Source organism: Rana temporaria, chromosome 8 (assembly GCF_905171775.1).
Source record: "Rana temporaria chromosome 8, aRanTem1.1, whole genome shotgun sequence".
NCBI classification, from domain to species: Eukaryota; Metazoa; Chordata; class Amphibia; order Anura; family Ranidae; genus Rana; species Rana temporaria.
Window position 1 is genome coordinate 125,645,401 of NC_053496.1, and position 25,823 is coordinate 125,671,223.

General features: G+C 42.2%; 1 protein-coding gene across 1 annotated transcript; it reads left to right on the forward strand.

Moving 5' to 3' along the window:
* The first annotated feature begins 546 nt into the window (after positions 1-546).
* On the forward strand, positions 547-23,996 carry PLAU (plasminogen activator, urokinase). Its single transcript, XM_040322197.1, has 12 exons — positions 547-629; positions 2,577-2,783; positions 9,200-9,281; positions 9,365-9,395; positions 11,852-11,956; positions 12,895-13,069; positions 16,077-16,204; positions 16,390-16,585; positions 19,959-20,110; positions 20,606-20,746; positions 20,837-20,985; positions 22,783-23,996. The coding sequence occupies exons 1-12, from the start codon at positions 547-549 to the stop codon at positions 22,972-22,974; spliced, it is 1,641 nt and encodes a 546-aa protein (XP_040178131.1). The 3' UTR covers positions 22,975-23,996.
* The last annotated feature ends 1,827 nt before the right edge of the window (positions 23,997-25,823 follow it).

Sequence of the window (25,823 nt, forward strand, 5' to 3'; positions counted from 1 at the left end):
TTTTTTGTTTTTAGCTTTGGATAGAACGGAGAGGGAATAGAATACCTGTCAGTTCTTATTGTTGTCCGTGCCCCCATTCTCTCCATATGTCCTGTTTACCGCTCTCATTGAAAGTGAGAGTAAAAGAAAATCACAAGTTTTGTGTTGGCACCAAAACAGGAATGGAGGGGAAATCTTTCAATGGGAACCAGTCTATGCACTACTGCCACATCCTAATTAATGTTCTATGATCCCCAGCCGCTACCCCCTATTCATGCATTTGGCCCCTTTCCGGATGTCGGGCACATGAATTACAGCGGTGGGGGTGTTTTTTCGAAGCACCTGATAGGCTTCAAAATAGGGTGGGCTTGTGGCATAGAGCATTGCGCCATGAGACCAACCAGGTGTTGCAACACTGATCCTCCTCCTGGCCAATCGGGAAGCGGATCTGATACCCGTCACCCGATTGGCTGAAAAGACAGGCGATCCTATTGGACACCTAAGAGGAGCAGAAGCAAGGAGGAGAAGACAAAGAAGCCGCTGCCCCCTGCAGCCTGATGTCCGCCGATGCCCCAATCCGAACTGCTGCCCGATGTAACCGCTGATGCCCGATCCCCGCTGCTGCCCAATGTGCCTGCCCTCTACATGGGGTAAATGCCGGGGGCCCGGCAGACAGGGAGGGGGGGTTTGAGGTGCCACGGGGGGGGGGTGTTGTTTGCCCCCCCCCCCCAAACAAAAAACAACAGACGGCACTGATGGGAACACTAGCTCTTGTGACCCTGGTGATACTCTGAGTTTCCCTTTACTTTAAAGGAATTATCTTTCACTGCCTGTTTTGTTTATAGGGCAGGAAGTGAATGGAATTCTTATATTTAAAAAAAAAACTGACAGGGGTTATAACCCTCCTTTACTTTATCCAAAATGAAAAAAACATTTTTTTTTTAGTTACACTTTAACCACTTGCCTACTGTGCACATACACCCCCTTCCTGCCCAGACTAAATTTTAGCTTCCGGCACTGCGTCACTTTAACTGACAATTGCGCGGTCGTGCGACGTGGCTTCCAAACAAAATTGACATCCTTTTTTCCCTACAAATAGAGCTTTCTTTTGGTGGTATTTGATCGCCTGTGCGGTTTTTAGTTTTTGCGCTATAAACAAAAAAACAGCGCCAATTTTGAAAAAAACACAATATTTTTTACTTTTTGCTATAATAAATATCCCATTTAAAAAAAAAAAAATGTATCTCCGTTTAGACCGATACGTATTCTCCTACATATTTTTGTTTAAAAAAAAAAAAAAAAAAAAAAAAATCGCATTAACCGTATAATGACTGGTTTGTTATATTGCCTACAAAATAGGGGGACATAATTATGATTTTTTTAAAATTTATTTTGTACTAGGAATGGCGGCGATCTGCAATTTTTTTTTCCGGGATTGCGACACTATAGCGGACACATCGGACATTTTTTGACACATTTTTGGGACCATTCACATTTATACAGTGAACAGTGCTATAAATATGCATTGATTACTGTATAAATGTGACTGGCAGGGAAGGGGTTAACCACTAGGTGGCGGGGAAGGGGTTAAATGTGTAGCCTGATCAGTGTTCTAACTGTGGGGGAAGGGGGGTGACTGGGGGAGGTGACCGATCTGTGTCCCTATGTACAAGAGACACAGATCGGTCTCCTCTCTCCCTGACAGGACGTGGAGCTCTGTGTTTACACACAGTGCTCCACGTCCCCGCTCAGTTACCGGGCAATCGCGGGTGCCCGGCGGCCATCGCGGCCGCCGGGCACGCGCACAGTGTTCCCAGTAATGCGACGGGTGCGCGCGAGCACTGCCGGCGGCGCGCGTGCGCCCCCTAGCAGCTTCTAATGACAGGACGTCATATGACGTCCTGTCAGAACAACAGGGGATACCGCCCGCCGTCATTTGACGGCGTGCGGTACTAAGGAGGTTAAAGGAGTTGTAAAGGTTTGTTTTTTATTTTCTAAATAGGTTCCTTTAAGCTAATGCATTGTTGGTTCACTTACCTTTTCCCTCGACTTCCCTTTTAAATGTTTTTTTCTTTGTTTTCTTTGTCTGAATTTCTCACTTCCTGTTCCTCCTCAGTAACAGTCTTCATTAAGCTGTTCTGACTGACTTTCCACCGCTCGGATGATGGTGGAAAGCTTACTGAGGAGAAACAGGAAGTGAGAAATTCAGACAAAGAAAAAAAAAGTAGAAGGGAAATTTAAGGAAAAGGTTAGTGAACCAACAATGCACTAGCTTAAAGGAACCTATTTAGAAAATAAAAAACAAACCTTTACAACCCCTTTAAGCACTATGATGGCTTTTACATTAGCTCCTATTTATTTAAACAGAAGGGAAAAACTTTTAGAACTTTCCCATAATAGACTTCATTGTCTCCTAGAACTGATTTTAAAATAACGAGGTGAAGACTGGCTTGTGAAAACCCATAACAATGATTTTGGCTTGTGTTTCCTTTTTTAGTATTTTGTCTGGCATGCGTGGTGTTAATTAGTTCATTTCCTACGAAACCGGTGTGAATCCCCTATAGTTGAGTCACAGACACGTTCTCGTGTTTACAAAGAGTTAATGTACAGGATGATGAGCCTGCGGTACAGCCTCTGCACAATGACGGGCTGCCACGCCTAAGGCACAATGCCAGCCAATCAGAGAGCAGAGCTGAGCATTATAAGGCACACAGTCCCATCTACTGCAGGACAGAGACAACTGACAGCAAACATAGAGAAAACATCTGCAGACAGCTGCAAGGTGAAAGCTGGACCTCTGAGTGGTAAGTGCTCTCTTTGGACATAAAATGTATGAGGATGTATTCCAGTCTGGGATGATGTGAACAATTTCAGCATGATGAGGACTGGAAATGGAAGAGATTATTTTCCAGCAGTGATTAAATCAATGACCGGCATTCAAGAATATAAGATGTAGAAAAGCTTCAGATCATGCAGCAAGCTGACCATACACATTACAATCTGACTGAGCAATCCTTAGATCTATTTTTATTATTTTTCAGGATTTATATAACACCAACAATCTGCATAGCGCTTTACAATCTAACAACATCTATGTACGACAAGGGCCTGCCTGATTGGATATAGGGTGAATATGTTTAGGAGGACCCTTATATTACATAATTGTTGAGTATTCTTAATTCAAAAAAGTAGAGGTTGTAGAGAGATTGTAAAATCAGATTGTAAAGGTCACCATACACGTTCCAATCTAACCATACAATCTTTGTACAGTCAACTTTAGATTTACCAGAACAATGTAACTATAAGGACCTACCTAATGTAATGGAATGGGGTGTTGGCGCTACCTCCCACTCTACTCTCCCTAGGGAGTTTTTCAGGGGGGCTGCAACCTTTGATTGAGGTATCCTAAGTGCGGGTTCCATACTTCTATTATAAGGACCTACCTAATCTAACCAATCAATTTGTATCCAACCAGGCAGACATTTGCACTAGATCTAAAACAGATTATACAATCAGATTGTAACATGTGTGGTGAGCTTTAGGTGTATGAGCAGCTTTACACAGACTAGTATTTCTATGTACCCCCGTTATAGAATGGAGTGTTTGGGGTCATTTGAGCTCAAATTCCCCTTGACGTGGCTATGCTTATTACTAGTAGCAACTAATTATGTGTTAATGCTATCAGACAATTTGTTATGTTTTTTTTTACTGATTATAAATGCACACAGATATCTGCTTAATGTTGGGTGCATTGCCTGATAAACTCAAGTCCTATAGTAGCTTTACTAATCAAAATAGGTAGCTACACAAGTGCTGATGTCCCCGAAAAGTAACATCTTTGAGATAACAGAATCTAAATATAGGCCAAGTGATATCTTACCGTTACATTTTAACCAGTAAACACTTTTTTTTTAGAATCAATAGCTGACAACGGGGCTTTGCATAGTCAGCTGGATATAATGTTTCTCTAATGCCTCAAACACACGACCGAGTTTCTCGGCAAAAACCAGCAAGAAACTTGCTGTTTTTTGTTTTTTTTGCAGAGGAAACCGGTCGTGTGTACACTTTTCAACAAGGAAACTGTCGAGGATCTCGTCGAGCCAAAAAGAGAGCATGTCTTCTTTTTCCTGGATGGCAATGGAGAAATTTGGCTCGCCGAGATCCTCGACAGCCTAACAAGGAACTCGACGAGCAAAACGATGTGTTTCGCCCGTCGAGTTTCTCGGTCGTGTGTACGAGGCTTCATGCCTCGTACACACCATCGGTGGAGGGGAAAACCAAGAACCGTCTTGGTCACTTTTCCCCTGTACACATGGCCGGTTTTCCCGACAGGAAAACTGCCAGGAGAGCTTTGGTCAGGAAAACTGGCCATGTGTATGCTCCCTCTCAGGAAAACTGTGAGAGAAAAAAAAATGCTGTGATTTACGACGGGAAAAAATAAAACAAGTTCTAAATTTTTTCCACTGCAGTTTTCTAGACGGGAAAACCGATGGTGTGTACGAGGCATAAGGCTTCATGTACACTGCTGCTGGTAAACAAATGTTTAGGAGCAGTTGGCGTTTTTTTCAGCCGCCCCTCAACTCTCCTCTGTAATCTTATCAGTACATGTACACAGGGTCGTTTATAGTCGTTTCCAGGCAGTTGAGTTTAGAAGCATTTTTTGGAAAGCAAAAAAAAATAAAAAATCGTTCAGGACGGATGTTCAGAGGCATTTGAAACACCAAACGTCTGTAACAGCTAGTAAACGTAGCTTGCGTTTAGCCGCGTTTCGATTATAGGCATTTTGAATTTTAGACTATTTAAAAAAAACGCTTCTAAACGAAAACGCGGCAAAACAGACTTTTTTAAACGTTGTTTATTATCTGTCAAGTTAAATCGTTCAGGGGAGGTTGTAAAATGTCGCGTGTACATTAAGCCTAAGGCCCCATACACACGGTCGGACCGAACCGATGAGAATGTTCAGTTTCATCGGACCAAACCGACCGTGTGTATAGGCCATCGGTCTGTTTTCCTTCGGTCCAAAATTTTAAAACATGCTTCAAAACCGAACCGATGGACCGCAGCCCCATCGGACCAAACCGCTGGTTAGTACAGAAAAGCATCGGTTCAAAACCCGCGCATGCTCAGAATTAAGTCGACGCATGCTTGGAAGCATTGAACTTCGTTTTATTCAGCACGTCGTGTGTTTGACGTCACCGCGTTCTGACCCGATCAGATTTTGGACTGACGGTGTGTACACATATCAGGCCGTATGGCCACTTCAGAGGTGAACCGATGAAAACGGTTCAACGGACCAGTCACATCGGTTTGGTCCGACCGTGTGTACAAGGCCTTAGAGGTCCAGTACCCTAGACCAGGGGTCTCCAAACTTTCTAAACAAAGAGACAGTTTATTGTCCTTCAAACTTCAGGAAAGCCAGACTGTGGCTATAGGGAGTAGAAAAGGTCCCAACATCAGTGGGAAAAACATAATGCCCCATTGTTTGTTTCAGTGGGAGTATTGGTGCACCATCTTTGGTGTCATTGGGATAAATTGTGCCCCATCAAAGGTATCATTGGGAGGAATCGTGGCCCATATTAGGTGCCATTGGGAGGAATTATGCCCTAATGTTGGTATCATTGGGAAGAATTGTGCTCCATTGTTGGTATCAGTAAATGAAATAGTAAAGACAAGCGAGGGGCCACATTTGGCCCCAGGCCGCAGTTTGGAGACCACTGCTCTAGACAAAGTACTAACTGCACATTTAATGTTTTTTTTTTGCTTTTTGTCACCCTTATTATTATTATTATTATTGTAAAGATAATTCCAATGAACAAACATTTATTACAATATTGTTAACCAAGAAACCATTCTGAAAAAATATGCTTAGAAAGTTCCAACTAGAATTAATGTGACACCAAACAATTTCTCCAAAAATCATTCACACTTAATGGCCCTGTAATAATTTTTTTTTAAATTAATAAGAATTTTATTGAAAAACAACAATAAATCAGACACAGCAAATTTTGTGAGATCATATACATATCAGGCATACGTTTTCAACCTTTGGTACGTAACAGTACATCACAAACACTTATTACAACCGCATTCTATTTAGCTCAAACACAAGACTAAACAAACAGTGGGTTACTGCGAAGGAGGACGATCCCGGGTGGAGCATATGTTTCAGTGACTATCCTATCCCTTCTACAATAGTAGAAGGTCCATAGTTAGAGGAGCCGGAGCTAGACCAGGAACCTCCGGCCAAGGCCCCCAAATTTTATTATATTTGTTCACACTACCCCTGTGCTGATACATGTATTTTTCCAAACCGATAGTATCTGACCCGATCAGATTTTGGACTGAAGGTGTGTACACATATCAGGCCGTATGGCCACTTCAGAGGTGAACCGATGAAAACGGTTCAACGGACCAGTCACATCGGTTTGGTCCGACCGTGTGTACAAGGCCTTAGAGGTCCAGTACCCTAGACCAGGGGTCTCCAAACTTTCTAAACAAAGAGACAGTTTATTGTCCTTCAAACTTCAGGAAAGCCAGACTGTGGCTATAGGGAGTAGAAAAGGTCCCAACATCAGTGGGAAAAACATAATGCCCCATTGTTTGTTTCAGTGGGAGTATTGGTGCACCATCTTTGGTGTCATTGGGATAAATTGTGCCCCATCAAAGGTATCATTGGGAGGAATCGTGGCCCATATTAGGTGCCATTGGGAGGAATTATGCCCTAATGTTGGTATCATTGGGAAGAATTGTGCTCCATTGTTGGTATCAGTAAATGAAATAGTAAAGACAAGCGAGGGGCCACATTTGGCCCCAGGCCGCAGTTTGGAGACCACTGCTCTAGACAAAGTACTAACTGCACATTTAATGTTTTTTTTTTGCTTTTTGTCACCCTTATTATTATTATTATTATTATTATTGTAAAGATAATTCCAATGAACAAACATTTATTACAATATTGTTAACCAAGAAACCATTCTGAAAAAATATGCTTAGAAAGTTCCAACTAGAATTAATGTGACACCAAACAATTTCTCCAAAAATCATTCACACTTAATGGCCCTGTAATAATTTTTTTTTAAATTAATAAGAATTTTATTGAAAAACAACAATAAATCAGACACAGCAAATTTTGTGAGATCATATACATATCAGGCATACGTTTTCAACCTTTGGTACGTAACAGTACATCACAAACACTTATTACAACCGCATTCTATTTAGCTCAAACACAAGACTAAACAAACAGTGGGTTACTGCGAAGGAGGACGATCCCGGGTGGAGCATATGTTTCAGTGACTATCCTATCCCTTCTACAATAGTAGAAGGTCCATAGTTAGAGGAGCCGGAGCTAGACCAGGAACCTCCGGCCAAGGCCCCCAAATTTTATTATATTTGTTCACACTACCCCTGTGCTGATACATGTATTTTTCCAAACCGATAGTATCTCCCATTTGATTCAGCCATTCTTTCACTGTGGGGGGTTCCGTTGACGTCCAATGTCTCAGAATTAATTTCCTAGCCTGGAAAAGGGCCATAGTTACCTATAGTTTGGAATCTTCCTCCTCAGGGACATCATGAATAATTCACAATAAGCATAGATTAGGGTTTTCCTGGAGATGGATCTGAAATACTTGGTTAATAGTTCCCATCACATCCTTCCAATAGATTTGGAATTTTGGGCACCGCCATAACATATGGATTAGATCCTGTAATCTATTTTTAATGAAATTGATTTCTACTGTGTTTTTCTGCCTTCCTGTAATGCCCTCCGCAAGCTTTAGAACCTCTTCTTGTCCATCTCACTTCCATTTGTTTGAAATAAGCAGTGCGCGCTAGTTGCAGTCATGTGAACTGATCTACGCATACTACAAATCCCATAGTCCATCTTGGGAGCCAGCAAGAAAAGATGGCTGTGTGCCAATATACAGCGGGACCATAGAGAACCAATGTAACTAACCACCCTCTAATAGGAAGTCATATCATAGCAAAAAAAAAATATTATAATTGGAGTTTTAGAGTAGGCTAAGAGCAAAAGAAGTATTTTTTTTAAATTAAGAATACATACTTCTATAGAATATATTTTTCATGAAAAATTATTTTAATGTCACTTTAATAATAATAAAAAAGTAATAATGCAAAACAATTATATATATATATATATATATATATATATATATATATATATATATATTTATATGCTGACCAGTGTGGGGAAAATAACCAACAGCAACACAGAGAGAAATATACACGTTTTATTTTTTATTTTTAAATAGGCAGGGACACAATGAGAAATAGAAATCTGACAGGTTTTAATTTTCTCTATTTTAAATAAAGGTGTATATATATTTTTTCTGTATTGCTTTTGGAGATTTCCCCTCCATTCCTGTCTGGTGAAGCCACTGTCAGCAGGACAGGAAGCAGGGCTGGACTGGGACAAAAATTTGGCCCTGGACTTCATCCAGACTGGCCCACTTTGACAGGTCTCTCCCACAGCGGCCGGACAACTCCCGCACCCCCCCCCCCCCGGCCACCCAAGCCACCTCTCCCCCTTCACTAGCCGTTTTACTTTATTAGAGTAGAATGGCTGGTACTGGTACTCTTATAGGCAGTACCAGTGGGGGAGCTAGACATTATTTCTCCCAAGGCAAAGAATCAGTTTGGTGACCCCCCCCCCTCATGGGACAAGATTAGGCAGAAGTGAGAAACTCCCAGGTCGCTGTCACTGAAGCCGGCCCACTGAGCCATCGGCCCACCGGGAAACTCCCTGTAGTCCCAATGGCCAGTCCATCCCTGACAGGAAGTGAGGGGTGATCTCTAACAAAGCCCCAGATTTCAGTAAAAATGCAACAGGCATACCACCCTTCCCCAATCTCTTTAATTACAATTTAAAAATGATTGGCATACACTTTAAAACTAGAACAGAAATATGACAGCTGTCACCACTTGGCATGGTTGTCAGTGATAATACGAATGTAAAAAAGTAAAAGTGGTTTCTACATTCAGTCTTGACAACAATGCAATCTTGCTTCATTTAGGACACATATACTATATATTAATTGGTATATATATTTGAACTGCATTATTTATTTTTGGTCTGATGAATATATAGTGAGTCATTCCCCTAATATTTTAATGAGCTCCTCTACAAACACAAATACTTTTTATGGATCTCATATAACTTGTCATAACAAACACTCTAAGTATATACTTCTCATTCCAGCAACAAGGAGATCACATCGGAGAAGATGAAGCTTATCCTGACCTTAGCCTTTGCTTGTGTGCTTATTAGTGGACTGGAATCGGTAAGTTTCTTTGGGCATCATGTACCTTTGTTTTCAATTGCAATATATTCTGTTTCTGATGAAACATTTTTTTTGTGTTCCAGACGTTCTCCAAACAAACAAGCAACACAGAAGGTAGGTAGTATATACAGAGTGTCTATTGAAATGAAATATATCTAACATAAAGGCTACTTTCAACATCTATTTCTGCACAGTGTTTTGGGCCACATAGAGGAAGGGCCCATACTAAGAGCACATATGTCAAACACAAGTCTTTGGGCCAAATCGGCCTACCATGCCTTGTTTATGTGGCACTTGCACCCAGTTTTTCAGCTGTCAGAACTTTATTCAGCCTCCTCTAGCTCTTACCGTCTATTCCTGCTCACCATCGTCACTTGTAAACACAGAAGGCTTCTTTGTTTACAAGGGACAGCTTTGCTCTCAGTGGCTTCTGGAACTAACAGAATAGGGCATAGTGAGGACAGATCCCCAGAATCTGAGAGAAAGAATGATTTCCCTGCAAGGTGAGGTAGAGAGGCCTATGCAGGAAGGTACTAGAGCCAGGCCAGTGAGAGAGCTGCGATGAAGCTTATTTGGGGGGTTGGGGGGCTGTGCATAGCGCACCCTAAACCCTGCACTCTGTACATGACACACTTCTGAACCCTGCATTCTGATACTTAGCACACTCCTACACCCTGCACTTTGTGCATAGCGCACTCCTACACTCTGTACATAGCGCACCCCTAAACCCTGCACTTTGTACATAGTGCACCCCTGAATGCTGCACTCTGTTCATAACAAACTCCTGAACTCAGCACTCTGTATGTAGTGCACTCATGAACTTTGCACGTAATGCATTTCTGAACCCTGCACGTTTTGCACCTCAGTTACAAAAGGCCCTTTGAGGGCAACCATACTACTGAGGCTGATAACATTTAGTTTAATTTCCCTAACATAGAGAAAAGACCCATAACAAGAGCATCTAGAGGGAAGACCCATACTAAGAGCACATAAAGGAGGGACCCATATTAAGAGCACATAGAGGAAGGACCCATACTAAGAGAACATAGAGGAGGAACCCATTTTAAGAGCACATAGAAGAGGGACCCATACTAAGAGCACATAGAGGAGGGACCCATATTAAGAGCACATAGAGGAAGGACCCATACTAAGAGAACATAGTGGAGGAACACATACTAAGGGCACATAGAGGAGGGACCCATACTAAGAGCACATAGAGGAGGGACCCATATTAAGAGCACATAGAGGAAGGACCCATACTAAGAGAACATAGAGGAGGAACCCATACTAAGAGCACATAGAGGAGGGACCCATACTAAGAGCACATAGAGGAGGGACCCATATTAAGAGCACATAGAGGAAGGACCCATACTAAGAGAACATAGTGGAGGAACACATACTAAGGGCACATAGAGGAGGGACCCATACTAAGAGCACATAGAGGAGGGACCCATATTAAGAGCACATAGAGGAAGGGCCCATACTAAGAGAACATAGAGGAGGAACCCATACTAAGAGCACATAGAGGAGGGACCCATACTAAGAGCACATTGAGGAGGGACCCATACTAAGAGCACATAGAGGAGGGACCCATACTAAGAGCACATAGAGGAGGGACCCATACTAAGAGCACATAGAGGAGGGACCCATACTAAGAGCACATAGAGGAGGGACCCATACTAAGAGCACATAGAGGAAGGACCCATACTAAGAGATACATCTGGCTGGCTTGAATTGGCTTATGCCATTTATAGCGGCTGATCACATAGAAATTTTCCAGTTAACTGAAAAATCTATGTTCATGATCACAGGAGTTTTGATACTTGGAGGTGCTCATTATTGCAAACGAATTAAAGAAGAATTCCAGAGTATGGATTTTATACATAATTATATTGGTTCAGCTTGGACTAATATAGCTATGTATATCCCATACCTGTCTGATGCCTCTGGAAGCTAGAAATCAATGTAGTAGACACAACTACTCCAGTGATCTCCACTCTCTTCCAGGTCCCATGCCAAGCAGCTGTCCTACTACATTCTGAACACAGGAGGTCAGCTGCTCAGCACAAGCACCATTCTGAGCATGCTTTAGATTTTCTGAATGAAGGCCAATTATTTTCTGATTGGAGGAGGTATAGAGCATAATACTATTGTTCCGTCTCTTCACCTCATCTGATCAGAGAATGCTCTGCATTCATTTAGTAAGTGCAAAGCATTCTCTGAATGGCGCTTGTACGGAGTTGTTTACCTCCTCTGTTCAGAATTCAGCAGGGCAGCCACAAATAGAGAGGGGCAGTCTCCCTAATGGGGGTGCAGAGGGCAATAAAACCATAATCCTTCTCCTCTCTGTTCAAAATATTTGAATATCCTATAATAATATCCAGGATTTAATCGAATTATAGATACTTTTCTTTTTTAACAATGTACCTGCTGAAATTGAATTTTTTAATAACGTCAAGTAAGGTGGCTTAAACAGATTGACAGCGTCATATTCATGTTCCCCATGAAAACATACACATGGTATTGCATTATATTCCATTTGTTTATGTCCTTATTTCCTCTCTCTCCAGATTGTGTCTGCTTAAATGGAGGTACCTGTTTGTATCGCAGATTCCACCGCAGACCCTACAGATGTGCCTGCCCTATAGGATATGATGGACAGCACTGTGAAAGAGGTATATAGCCAGGGCTTTTTTTCAGCAGGAACACAGGGGGGAACGCAGTTCCGGCACCTCCAGCATTGAATGTATCTAAGGGCAAGAGGTGTTGGGGTGTGCTGGAGGGTCTATTGATTCTGGATGCTGGGGGATCTATTTTTGTAGAGGGGTCTATTGTTGCCAGTGGGGGATCTATTGTTGTTGGGGGGAAATTATTGCCCAAAGGGATCTACATTTGAGGCAGGGCTCTATTGTTGCTGGCTGCTGGAGGGTCCATTCTTGCTGGCCAGGGCAGCCATCACAAATTTTGGGGCCCCTTACACAGCTTTAGGCAGGGCCCCCCTGGAGCAGAGAACTGGGGGAGGGGGGGCTCCTCGCTCCTGCCGTGAGATGATAAGTGGGGGGTTGTGTCATCTCTTCTCTTCTCTCTCCTGCCACGAGATGATGGGACTGGACGGGGGTTGGTGCTGATGAACAAAACAAAGTCAACTCTTCTCCTCTTTCTCTCTTGCTAAAGTCAGAAAAAAAAAGTTAAAAAAAACAAAAAAACGAGTTGCTAAAGGGGGGTCGCCGGGCCCCTGGGGACCATCGAGCCCCTTACAGGTGTAATGCCTGTACCCCCCTGATGGCTGCCCCGATGCTGGCTGTTGGGAGTCTATTGTTGCGGGGGGTCTATTGGGGAGGGGGGTCGATTGTTGCTTAGCACCACAAAATGGTACTTGGCTCTGTATTCCCTAAAAGGAGCAGTACTGGGAGGTGGGTAGGGGTGAAACCAAGGAACAGTGCTTAGAGGTGTGTAGGGGGCGGAGACAAGGGGTGACTCGAAATAGGTGAGTTCCTGCACCTATTCCCTGAGAAAAGAAGCCCTGTATATAGCTAATACCTTAATTGCTGCTGCTCTTCCATTAAGTACATTTTTATACGATTCTGAGTTCACAGTGACACTTTTCTTACAGACATGCAAGCTACATGCTACAAAGACATGGGCCAGGACTACAGAGGCACTGTATCCCAAACCACTCACAACTATGCCTGCCTGCGCTGGGACTCCCCACTTTTGAAAAATCATTATTTCAATGCCAACATGAAGGATGCCTTAAAGCTTGGTCTAGGGAAGCACAACTATTGCAGGTAATGTTCTACATGTCTCAATGGTTAAAACTCAATTCAAGCCCTGGAAATAGATATGTGGGCAGATAGACATTTATATACTAACAAATTAACTCTACTGTTAAATCAGTTTTGCAAGGTGTCTAAATTTGAATGTCCAGTCCAACAGGTATCAGAATAACAACTAGTGCCCTCGGTAATTAGCACTAAGAACGGTCTCTCTTCCCTTTTCTGCAGTACAAGTCTATATGAGCTTGTGATTGGTGGCATAGCTGCTACTCAGCTCTGCCAGCATAGAGCACTAGAGTAAAAAGTTTGGAGGTAATAAGCAATAAGGTATTCTCGGACAGTTGCAAGCAAAAAATAATGCAAAAATGGGGAGGGGGGGTCTGGACTTTAAAGAGATTACTGTATGATAATTTAGTTGAGCTTTCTATTCAGTAAGTTACTGCAATACAAATGCTCCAGGCAATCACAATCTGGGTTTCCTGTTGACAGAAACAAGGAAGCTCACCAGTAAGACTAAATTATTTTGTGCTGACGAGTCTAACTAAACCAAAGCAGTGTTGTTGTACTTTCAGTAGTGTTTATGTGGATGAAATGCCAAAAGACACCTCCGCCACAACAGCAAGCCTGCTGTATAGAAAGTCCAGATAAAAGTTTCATATACAAGGCTGAAAGACTGAAACATGACCATAAATGAAGCACATATCACTATGAAACTTTTTTGCCTGTATTGATTGGAATAGTTAGCATTCTAAAATTAAATGTTTATGGCTATTCATAGTTCCATAGTTAGTCTGGTTGAAAAAGACAAGTCCACCCCGTTCAACCAATAAAAGGGTAAAAACAAAAAAAGGAAATTAATGCAATCATATAAACACAATGCTATACCCACAGTTGATCAAGAGGAAGGCAAAAAACAAACAAACAGCAAAGCATGATCCAATTTGCTCCGGCAGGGGAAATTCCTTCCTTATCCCCCGAGAGGCAATAGGATTTTCCCTGGATCAACTTTACTTAAAAATGTTAGTATCCAGTTATATTTTGTATATTTAGGAAAAAATCCAGGCCTTGCTTAAAGCAATCTACTGAGCTTGCCAAAATCCTTTCCAGAGGGAGTCTATTCCACATTATCACAGCTCTTAAAGGGGTTGTAAAGAAAAAAAAAAATTCCCTAAATAGCTTCCTTTACCTTAGTGCATTCCTCCTTCACTTACCTCATCCTTCGATTTTGCTTTTAAATGTCCTTATTTCTTCTGAGAAATACTCACTTCCTGTTCTTCTGTCTGTAACTCAACACCATAATGCAAGGCTTTCTCTTGAGGGGGGAGGGGGTGAGCAGGCAAGTCAGGACACTCTACTTTGCAGATAGAGAAAGGAGCTGTGTGTTAGTGGGCGTCCTGACACTCCTGCTCACCCCCTCCCCCCTCAAGAGGCTTTCTCCACACCAGGGAGAAAGCCTCGCATTACGGTGTTGAGTTACAGACAGAAGAACAGGAAGTGAGCATTTCTCAGAAGAAATAAGGACATTTAAAAGCAAAATCGAAGGATGAGATAAGTGAAGGAGGACTGCACTAAGGTAAAGGAAGCTATTTAGGGAAAAAATGTTTTTCCTTTACAACCCCTTTAAGCCCTGTACGCACGCTCGTTTTTCTCTGCGCTAAAAAGTCCGCCGAGAAAACCGAGGTGAAAGCCGAGAACCCAGCTGGAAAACTGCCATGGAGCTTTGCCTGGGAATCCAGGCCTTGTGTATGCTCCATCGGCACTGCCTCGCAGTCTTTCCCATAGGTAAGTAGTAGATCTGGCGAAAAAAAAAATGCCGGGAATCCCGACGGGAAAATAGAGGGCAGGTTCTCTATTTTCCCGACGGGATTCCTGGGCTCGGCTGTTTTCCTGACGGGAAAACTGTGAGGAAGCAAACACACGTCCGGTTTTCCTGGCCAAAAGCTCTCCTGGCAGTTTTCCTGCTGGGAAAACTGGTCATGTGTACGAGGCTTTACTGTGAAGAAACCTTTCCATATTCAGAGATTAAATCTCCTTTCCTCCAGACATAAAGGCCCAGATTCTCAAAGGACTTACGACGGCGCAGCGCCATGTACGCCATCGTAAGTCCTAATCTGGCCCGTCGTATCTATGCGACTGATTCTTAGAATCAGTTACACATAGATATCCATTAGATCCGACAGGCGTAAGTCTCTTACGCCGTCGGATCTTAACTGCAATTTTTTTTTGCCCGCTAGGTGGCGCTTCCGTCGATTTCCGCGTCGCGTATGCAAATTAGCTAGATACGCGAATTCCCGAACGTACGCGCGGCCGACGCAGTAAAGTTACGACGTTTACGTTAGGCTTTTCCCGGCGTAAAGTTACCCCTGCTATATGAGGGGCAGCCAATGTTAAGTATGGCCGTCGTTCCCGCGTCGAAAATTTAAAAAGTTACGTCGTTTGCGTAAGTCGTCCGTGAATGGGGCTGGACGTCATTTGCGTTCAGGTCGAAACCAATGACGTCCTTGTGACGTCATTTGGAGCAATGCACACTGGGATATTTTACGGACGGCGCATGCGCAGTTAGTTCGGCGCGGGGACGCGCATCATTTAAATGATACACGCCCCCTACCCGCCAAATTTGAATTCCGCCGGGTGATTTACGCTACGCCGCCGCAACTTTACAGGCAAGTGCTTTGTGAATAAAGCACTTGCCTGAAAAACTTGCGGTGGCGTAACGTAAATGAGATACTTTACGCCCGCACAATTTTGCGCCCATCTACTTGAATCTGAGCCAAAGAGTGCCCCTTCTCCTCTGTGTTTAACTTAAAGTGAATAACTCAACACAGAGTTCACTATATGAACCACTTACGTAGTTTATACATAAGTTTATTTATACATATTCCTCATCTTGAATTCCTAAGGTTTGGGTATGTACATCAGTCTGTGCTATATGTAGAAATATCATACATTGTTGTGAAATATTTTGCCATCCTACTGCTTTCTGATGATGCAACCTTTACATCTTTTTTTTCTCTTGCAGAAACCCAGAGATTGGAATGAGACCGTGGTGCTACTTCAGGGGACCCAAAGGGATTTCCACTATGTTTTGTCAAATCCCAAAATGTGAATTGGAAGCGACAACAGTATCGACAACATTGGAAAAAATAGGTTGGTGTTAAATATTTCTAGATCTGCTGAAACATTCTGCATCATCAGTTCAGCTTCTTTAAACAAGCCCACGCTGGGACTCTAACCCGAATGCAGATGTCAAATTGTGTTCTTTTTAACTTATGGCTGATATCTATGACTTTGTCAATAAACCATAGTGACCTTAGTCTATTTTTACAATGCAGAACCTTCTTGTGGCCGCCGGCAGCACAAGCTGTATAAAATCGTTGGTGGGATGAGCAGTCCAATTGAATCCCAGCCATGGATAGCCATGCTCTACCAATCCAGCCGCAGAAACAGAGAGCAACTCTTCTTTCAGTGTGGAGGAAGTCTTATTCATCCCTGTTGGGTGGTCACTGCAGCACATTGTTTTCCAGACGGGTAAGTTATTATTCATTATGCTTTTCTGGCATTTATCTAATGTATCTTATTTGGTGTCCAATATTAATTTTTAATTAGCTTTATCATTTACTTTCATTCATTCGTGAATGTGTTCCTTTCATGACATTAACCACTTTGCTCCTACATGTAAAAATCATAATATTTTTGCTATTTTTTGCTAGAAAATTATATAGAACCCCCAAACACTATATATATTTTTTTAGCAGAGACCCTAGAGAATACAATGGCAGTCATTGCAACTTTTTATCTTGCAAGGTATTTGCGCAGCAATTTTTGAAACACATTTTTCTGGGGAAAAAAACAAAACAGTAAAGTAAGCCCAATTTTTTGCATAATGTGAAAGATGAAGTTACGCTGAGTAAATAGATACCGAACATGTCACGCTTCAAAATTGCACACGCTCGTGGAATGGCGCCAAACTTCAGTACTTAAAAATCCCCATAGGCGATGCTTTAAATTTTTTTACTGGTTACATGTTTTGAGTTACAGAGGAGGTCTAAGGCTAAAACTATTGCTCCCGCTCTAACGTTCGCATCGACACCTCACATGTGTGGTTTGAACACCGTTTTTATATGTGGGCGGGACTTGCGTATGCGCTCGCTTCTGCGCGCGAAAACACGGGGACAGGGGCACTTAAAAAAAATATATATTATTGTCAAAAAAAAATATTTTGGCACTTTAAAAAAAAAAAAAAATGATCACTTTTATTCCTATTACCAGGAATGTAATGTTCCTTGTAACAGGAATATGGCATGAAAGGACCTCTTTACAGTGAGATATGGGGTCAATAAGACCCCACATCTCACCACTAGGCTGGGAAGCCTAAAAAAAAAAACAAAAAAAAACGCAGAGGCGGCGCCGTTTTTTTGAATGCAGAGGATGGGCCTCCCACGATCATAGAGACTCCAGCGACCATCTGGTCCGCCAGAAATCTCTATGATCAGCATCTTTGGTCAGTGGATCTGTTCTCAGACTCACCGATCGCACAGGTGAGTCAATAGAAGCACCGGAGGGCGGCGAAAGGGGACCCCACATCCCACCACTAGGCTGGGAAGCCTAAAAGAAAAAAACGATCACTGCTTCCCAGCCGAGGCGGCGCCGTTTTTTTGAATGCAGAGGCCGGGCATGACGTCATAACATCGCGGCCAGCCTCCGATGATCATAGAGACTCCGGCGACCATCTGGTCTGCCGGAAATCTCTATTATTAGCATCTGGGGTCGGCGGATCCGTTCTCCGACTCACCGATCGCACAGGTAAGTCGGTAGAAGCACCGGAGGGTGGCGGGAGGGGGGAATGCCCCTTTTCACTGCTCATAGGAACGATCAAGTGGCGGAACAGCCACTATGATCATCCTTATGGTGTAGTGAATCGTCGGCTGAAAATGTCGATATCTGAATGATGCCTGTAGCTGCAGGCATCATTCAGATATAGGCCCACAAAGCCCAGGACATCATATGACGTCCTCTGGGCCTCAAGTGGTTAAGAGGTTGATTTACTAAAGGCAGATACACTGTGCACTTTGCAAAGTGTAGGTGCACTCTGCAAGAGCAGATGCTCCAGAGCTTATTAAATGAGCAGAAACTTTCTTGACTTCCATCATCCAATCATGTGCAAGCAAAAATGCTGTTTTTTTTTTCTTGCATTTGATTGGGTATTCTTTGCAAAGTGAAGCTTTACCTCATTTACTAAGTTCTGAAGCAACTGCACTTGCAGAGTCTATATGGGCCAGATCCACGTAGCGCGTGCTTTCTTCCGTCCGGCGTAGCGTATCTCAGATACACTACGCCGCCGTAACTTACAGCGTATTTTCCATATCCTGAAAGAATTTGCGCCGTAAGTTACGGTGGCGTAGTGTAACTGTGTCGGCGTCAGGGCGCGCAATTCAAATGGATGAGATGGGGGCGTGTTTTATGTTTATACGTCTTGACCCAACGTAAATTACGTTTTTTTTTAACGGCGCATGCGCCGTCCGTGGGGGTATCCCAGTGTGCATGCTTCAAATGAACCCGCAACAAGCCAATGCTTTCGACGTGAACGTAATTCTACGCAAAGCCCTATTCGCGAACGACTTGCGCAAACAGCGTAACATTTTCAAAATTCGACGTGTGAACGACATCCATACTTAACACTGAGTACGCCTCATATAGCAGGGGTTACTTTACGCCGGAAAAAGCCTTACGAAAACTACGTAAAAAAATGCGCCGGCCGGACGTACGTTTGTGGATTGGCGTATCTAGCTAATTTGCATACTCGACGCGGAAATCGACGGAAGCGCCACCTAGCGGCCAGCGTAAATATGCACCTTAGATCCGACGGCGTACTAAGACGTACGCCAGTCGGATCTAGCCCAGCTTCAGGCATATCTTGTTTTGTGGATACAAAACAAAGATACGCCGGAGCAACCTAGAAGTTACGCAGCATATCAATAGATACGCCGTCGTAACTTCTTCGTGGATCTGGCCCTATGTCTTTATTAAATTAACCTCTAAATAGCACGAGAGTGCAAAGTGCCCTTAGTAGTAACAACAGTACACCTAATTGAATCTGATTGATTGCTAAGAATTACTACATACTAGCTCTATGTATGTGAGTCACAAAACCCATAATCCGCAGTATTACTTAGAAAATAATATCATACATATTACTAAAATGAACCAGTGCCTTGTGCATGCTGGGCAAAGCAAACGGTTTATTTCAATGTGTAGAATAGTAAAGTAAAGAATAAGGCGCTATACATGTTCATGTGAAAAACTGGCACAAAGAAAAACACTGCATCAAACTTAAATGTGCCCATAAATGAAAAAATAAGCAAGCATAAAGTCTATAAGTGAATAAATCCTTACACCAAAACGGAATACTTGAGATAAAACTCAACCACCCCGACTGCTCAGTATGAAGATGGCCACTCACCACAGCTGTTTGACCCTCTTTTTACAGGACGGTCAAAAAACGGTTTGGGAACACCAGGTGTATTTCAATGGCAGCCCCAACAGCTTCTTATACCTACACTTCCTTAACTTTTCTCCCTGTATATTTGGCTGTTGGGAGTGGAAAGAAATAACTGATGCCTCCAGTTATGGTAGATTATGTGACTTAATACCTATGACAGTTTTTCTATCTAGCAATTGAACATTCAGGCACTTGGCACTGTCACATGTGGGGTGGGGAGTGAGTCCTCTGTCCTGAGTAAGCTTCAAGTTTTGGAGCATGTAGAGGCCTTCTTTGCTTGTGGTGACTGAATGGATTGGTAAAAATATGGTAAATATGGGCAGCTGGGGGCCACTAATAAAGTATATCTGTTGGGCAAGTTCACTTTACATGCACAACTTGATTACATTTGTTTTAATTTAGTGAGTTTCCTGAACCCAAGGACTATGCCATCATTTTGGGAAAGAATAACTTTGATGAAACCAATGAGTTCAGAGAACAGAAGTTTTTTGTGGAGAAAATCATCCGTCACAAACATTACAGCGATCAGACAAATGCTCTGGACAATGATATTGGTAAGAGGCAAACGTTGCTTGACAAACACTATTATAAAGTAACAGCTAATCATTTATTTATCCTTGCACTGGAAAAATAAGTTTAGTAAGATCCAGTGTACTATTAACACAACAGATACAATACACTTTTATGTAATACCCACCAGCACATGACTGAAGCCTCGTACACACGACCGAGTTTCTCGGCAAAAACCAGCAAGAAACTTGCTGTTTTTTTTTTTTTTGCTGAGGAAACCGGTCGTGTGTACATTTTTCGACGAGGAAACTGTCAAGGAACTCGTCGAGCCAAAAAGAGAGCATGTTCTCTTTTTCCTCGACGGGAATGGAGAAAATTGGCTCGCCGAGTTCCTTGACAGCCTCACAAGGAACTCGACGAGCAAAACGATGTGTTTTGCCCGTCGAGTTCCTCGGTCGTGTGTACGAGGCCTAAGATACTGTGGGTTTCCGGTTTTATTGTCCAGGATTCTAACCTTCAGAACCGGTTATTTTTTTTAGCACTGGTGAAGATACGTTCAGAATCTGGAGAATGCGCTGCCATGACCGATCATGTTCAGACTATCTGCTTGCCACCACCGGACCTTACATTAGAAGGTGGAACAAAGTGTGAGATTGCTGGATTTGGAAAGGAGACTTATGGTACATTTTATCTTCTGATTGACTAAATTATTATTGCATTCTTAGTGAACTCTTACACCTCTAACTTGGTGTTATTTTCATTTCCTGCAGATAGCATTACGTACTCTCAGGTCCTGAAGTCTTCCATGGTTCAGATAATCCCTCAGAATGTATGCCAGTCACCGGAGTATTATGGGAAACTGATCAATAACAATATGTTTTGTGCTGGAGACCCGGCATGGAAGGTGGATGCTTGCAAGGTAAGATTATAATCTTAATAAATTATAGAACATAACAATTTACAATTGCTTTTATGTTGAATACCTCTTTTGAGTTGAGTAGTATCAGAGAAATATTAGATGGAGGATGAATGTTCATATTTGACCGGTTATAGTAAAAATGCCCTGCCAAAGCTATCAGTTTGTAAGCCTTGAGCTGTCTCTTATTTCATGTGAACAACTGTAAAGGTAAGTTTAAATGTGGTTAATCCATTTACCAATAAAAGTCTAAAGCTGGGTATACGCACAGATTATTTTCAGTTCAACCTGCATTCTGAACTAAAACAATCTAGTAGATTTCCCTATCAATGGATGGAGGAATCTCCCACTGCACCTATTGCATTCTGACAGCTACAGCTGGCGCCTATCAGACTACCCGAGCAGTGGCTGCATCTGATTCATTGCAACTGCTGTTTACCTACCAGTTTTCCACTTGGTTCCTTCGATTTATTTTAATTTTTTAAACAAAAGGATGTTGGACGGGAGGGAACCGACAGGGCCACCCTTGTAGTAAACTGTCTTAAATATGTGGAGTGTGTAGTTTTTCTATGCAGTGGGGCTGTCTCCACATTGCATGGGTTAACTGCTTGTTTTTGTCTACAGGAGAGGAGAAAGGAGAAATACTTACTTAATCCTCTCAGCACAGGACCGGTCTGGCACCCAAGCGAGCTCCAGCGATCTTGAGCTGTGGACTGTTCCTAATGTCATCAAGCCCAGAGAAGGCTCCAGGAACAGTCCATCGCTGAACAATCGGGGAGCACAGTTTTCCAATGGAAAGAAGGATGAAGTGACAATAAGCTTTTTCCTCACCCCTAGACAAAATGAGCAGTTGACCTGCTCATTGCGAGCACATCCCCACTGCATGGGGAAACCTTTTTTTGGCCAGATTTGGACTTTACGTTACCTGCCCAAAAGCTTACCACACTCTTTACAATCTGACTTTACAAACTCCTTTAGACCAAACAACAACTTTATAGTACAAAGACCTACCAACAGCTTTATAGTACAAAGGCCTGCCTGATTAGGTACAAATAGAATAGATAGTTTAGCTAGATCCTCATATTATTTCATTTTGGTAAAGAGTACAGTCAAATTGTATTGTGTAAATTAGCTTAAAGTGGTTGTAAACCAGGGGTGCTCAACCTTTTGAAGAGCGGGGGCAGCTCAAGTGATTTGGTAACCAGCCGTGGGCCACAATGAAATAAAATGGTTCAGAATTTCAAATTCTTTCCTCCTGTAGCGGCTGAATGCCGATGGAAGGGAGAGAAGGGCTCTGAAGGGCTTTCGAAGACCACATTTGGCTTGCAGGCCACAGGTTGGGGCACCCCTGTTGTAAAGGCTCAAGGTTTTTTACCTTGAGCCATAGAATGCATGAAGGTAAAAAACTTTCCACGTGCAGCAGCCCCCCCCCCCCCGCCCCCACTTCTTACTTGAGCCCAATCTCGATCCAGCAATGTGCACAAAAGCAGAAGCTCTCCTGGGTCTTTTACCCCTCATTGACTAAGACAGCAGTGGCAGCTATTAGCTGCTTTTAGCTCCCGCTACTGTCAATCATAGCCAGTCAATAAGCTGCTTGCTATGGGGGCATTCAGTAAGAGGGAGGGGCCAGGAGTGCCGGCGGGGGCCTAAGAAGAGGAGGACATGTTTATTATTATATATTATTTTTTATCTGCCTTTATTATTACTTTAAATGCCTAATTTATTACATGTCTAGTCTTGCACAATGGGCTATGACCTGTTTTCAAAGTAATCTAATAATTTATACTTACCTCTTTTTAGGGAGATTCCGGTGGTCCTCTTATCTGCAACCACAATGACAAAATGGTACTCTATGGTGTAATAAGCTGGGGTGATGAGTGTGCCAAGAAAAACAAACCTGGAGTGTATACCCGAATGACAAACTACCTGAGCTGGATAGAGGAAAACATGGCCGAATCGTCCAGTATGAGCGCCAATTTTATTCCAAAGTAATTAAAAAATACTGAGAATCTTGAAAACAAAGCTGTGAAGACGCAAATTAGCTTGTCGATGTAAACGAAATCTAAAGATTTATCTAACGATCTAAATCTAAAGATTTTTACAGAGATTGCACAGTGGATGGTCAGCTTTAGAACCATGGCTATTATGGTCACTCTGGTTCATACTTGGATACCAGAAACATGAGTAGACATAGAGACAATCAAGTATCTTTACAGAATGATGCATCTGTGTTTGGTATCCCTAAGTATTAAGACTGTTACATTTCAAGGACTGTTTGTAGGCCTTGACTCTGGTTTTGATGGTAGTTAATCTGTTTTGCAGACTTGAGGTTGATTTACTAAGTGCTTGGTATACACCTGCATTAAAAGCAACTTGCAGTGAATAGCTTTTAACATTTTGTCGGGGGGGTGGGGTGCTTGTTGCCCCCTCAACAACAAGTGTAAAATAGGTCTAAAAAGTTGAGAATCTTCACATAATAAATTATATAAATATTCACTTCAATTATCCAATCACATGGAGCAGCACGTTCCTGCTCACTTATTTCTTCTCCATATGATTGCGTATTCAATGTGAACAGGAATGTGCTTTTCACATGGATGGATAATTGACGTGAATATTCAAATTTGCCTCATTGTACCTAGATAAGTGGACATTTCTTCAGGTTAATTATTTAGTCAAACATTTCCAATTTGCCTGATTTGCAAACTGCAAATCGCGGTAAAAAACGCTGCAATTTGTCGTAGCAAATCGTGGTAAAAAACACCGCAAATCGCCTACGCCTAGGTGTGAATACAGCCTAAGTGAACATTTTCAATTTCTGTGTAAATATTTGAAACAAATGAAGACAAAACAGGTATACTGTCCACCGCAAGATGTATGTGATTGAGACATATTTACAACAAAAAACGACAAACTTCTTATGGCCAATACCCAGTTATGCTCTGTACACACGATCGGTTCATCTGATGAAAACGGACCAATGGACCGTTTTCATCGGACAAACCGATCGTGTGTGGGCCCCATCGTTTTTTTTCCCATCGGTAAAAAAAAAATAGAACCTGTTTTAAAATTTTCTTATGGTTAAAAAACCGATAGAAAAAAACGATCGTCTGTGGGGAAATCCATTGGTCAAAAATCTACGCATGCTCAGAATCGAGTTGACGCATGCTCGGAAGCATTGAACTTCATTTGTCTCAGCACGTAGTAGTGTTTTACGTCATCGCGTTGGACACTATCGAATTTTTAACCGATGGTGTTTAGGCAAGACTGATGAAAGTCAGCTTCATCGGATATTTGATAAAAAAATTCATCGGTCCGTTTTCATCAGATGAACCGATCGTGTGTACAGGGCATTACAGTAAAGGCAAATATAATGTTTTAATGGCCTTTTCTCCTAGACTTAATCAGAGCCTTGGTGCAAACATAGCTTTTTTTTATTGGACCATAACTTGACTTTTTTTTTTTTTTTTCCAATATTATAAGTGTCTGAAACATTTCAAAAACCTATTCCAAATCCTCATCAAAAAAATAATACCTCATTTTCAACACCGAAATGTTTTGAAATTTTCTCTCTGGCGTGACTTTCAATTGCCATTCTCTTTAATGGTGTCTGGGACTGATTACATTATTACAATATTAGTCCCCATTGAGGCTGGGTTCACACAGAACGGCTCACTGCAGTAATCCGTCTGCGTCATCGTTCACCTTTTCAGGTCCGATTTCAGACTGAATTTTTGGCTGAAGCATACCAAAAGACGCACAGCGCTCCCATGCAAATCTCACCGGAGCTGTTGCGGAGATATGTGAACCGGCTCCATAGAGAGCCGGTCACAATCTCCTGGATGCGGGGAAACCTACATCCAATTCGCAATAGTGTGAACCGAACCGTAGATATTTCCACTAATGAAAATGGCAAAACGTTGTACACAATATATTACTGACTATTTATGTTAATTATATAATTTATGTAATATTTTAATATATATTTACTTACAGAATATTCTTTAATCTGCACATTAATGTTACTTTTAAATCAGCAACAGTTGCAGGTTTATCTCCTAAGGTGGTGGCAATTAACCGGTTAAGCCCCGGACCATTTTGCAGCTAAATGCCCAGGCCAGGTATTGCGATTCGGCACTGCGTTGCTTTAACAGACAATTGCGCGGTCGTGCGACGTGGCTCCCAAACAAAATTGGCGTCCTTTTTTCCCCACAAATAGAGCTTTCTTTTGGTGGTATTTGATCACCTCTGCGGTTTTTATTTTTTGCGCTATAAACAAAAATAGAGCGACAATTTTGAAAAAAATGAATATTTTTTACTTTTTGCTATAATAAATATCCCCCAAAAACATATATAAAATTTTATTTTTTCCTCAGTTTAGGCCGATACGTATTCTTCTACCTATTTTTAGCAAAAAAAATCGCAATAAGCGTTTAGCGTTTACAAATAGGGGATAGTTTTATTGCATTTTTATTAATTTTTTTTTTTTTACTACTAATGGCGGCGATCAGCGATTTTTTCCGTGACTGCGACATTATGGCGGACACTTCTGACAATTTTGACACATTTTTGGGACCATTGTCATTTTCACAGCAAAAAATGCATTTAAATTGCATTGTTTATTGTGAAAATGACAGTTGCAGTTTGGGAGTTAACCACAGGGGGCGCTGTAGGAGTTAGGGTTCACCTAGTGTGTGTTTACAACTGTAGGGGGGTGTGGCTGTAGGACTGACGTCATCGATCGAGTCTCCCTATAAAAGGGATCACTCGATCGATGCAGCCGCCACAGTGAAGCACGGGGAAGCCGTGTATACATACGGCTCTCCCCGTTCTTCAGCTCC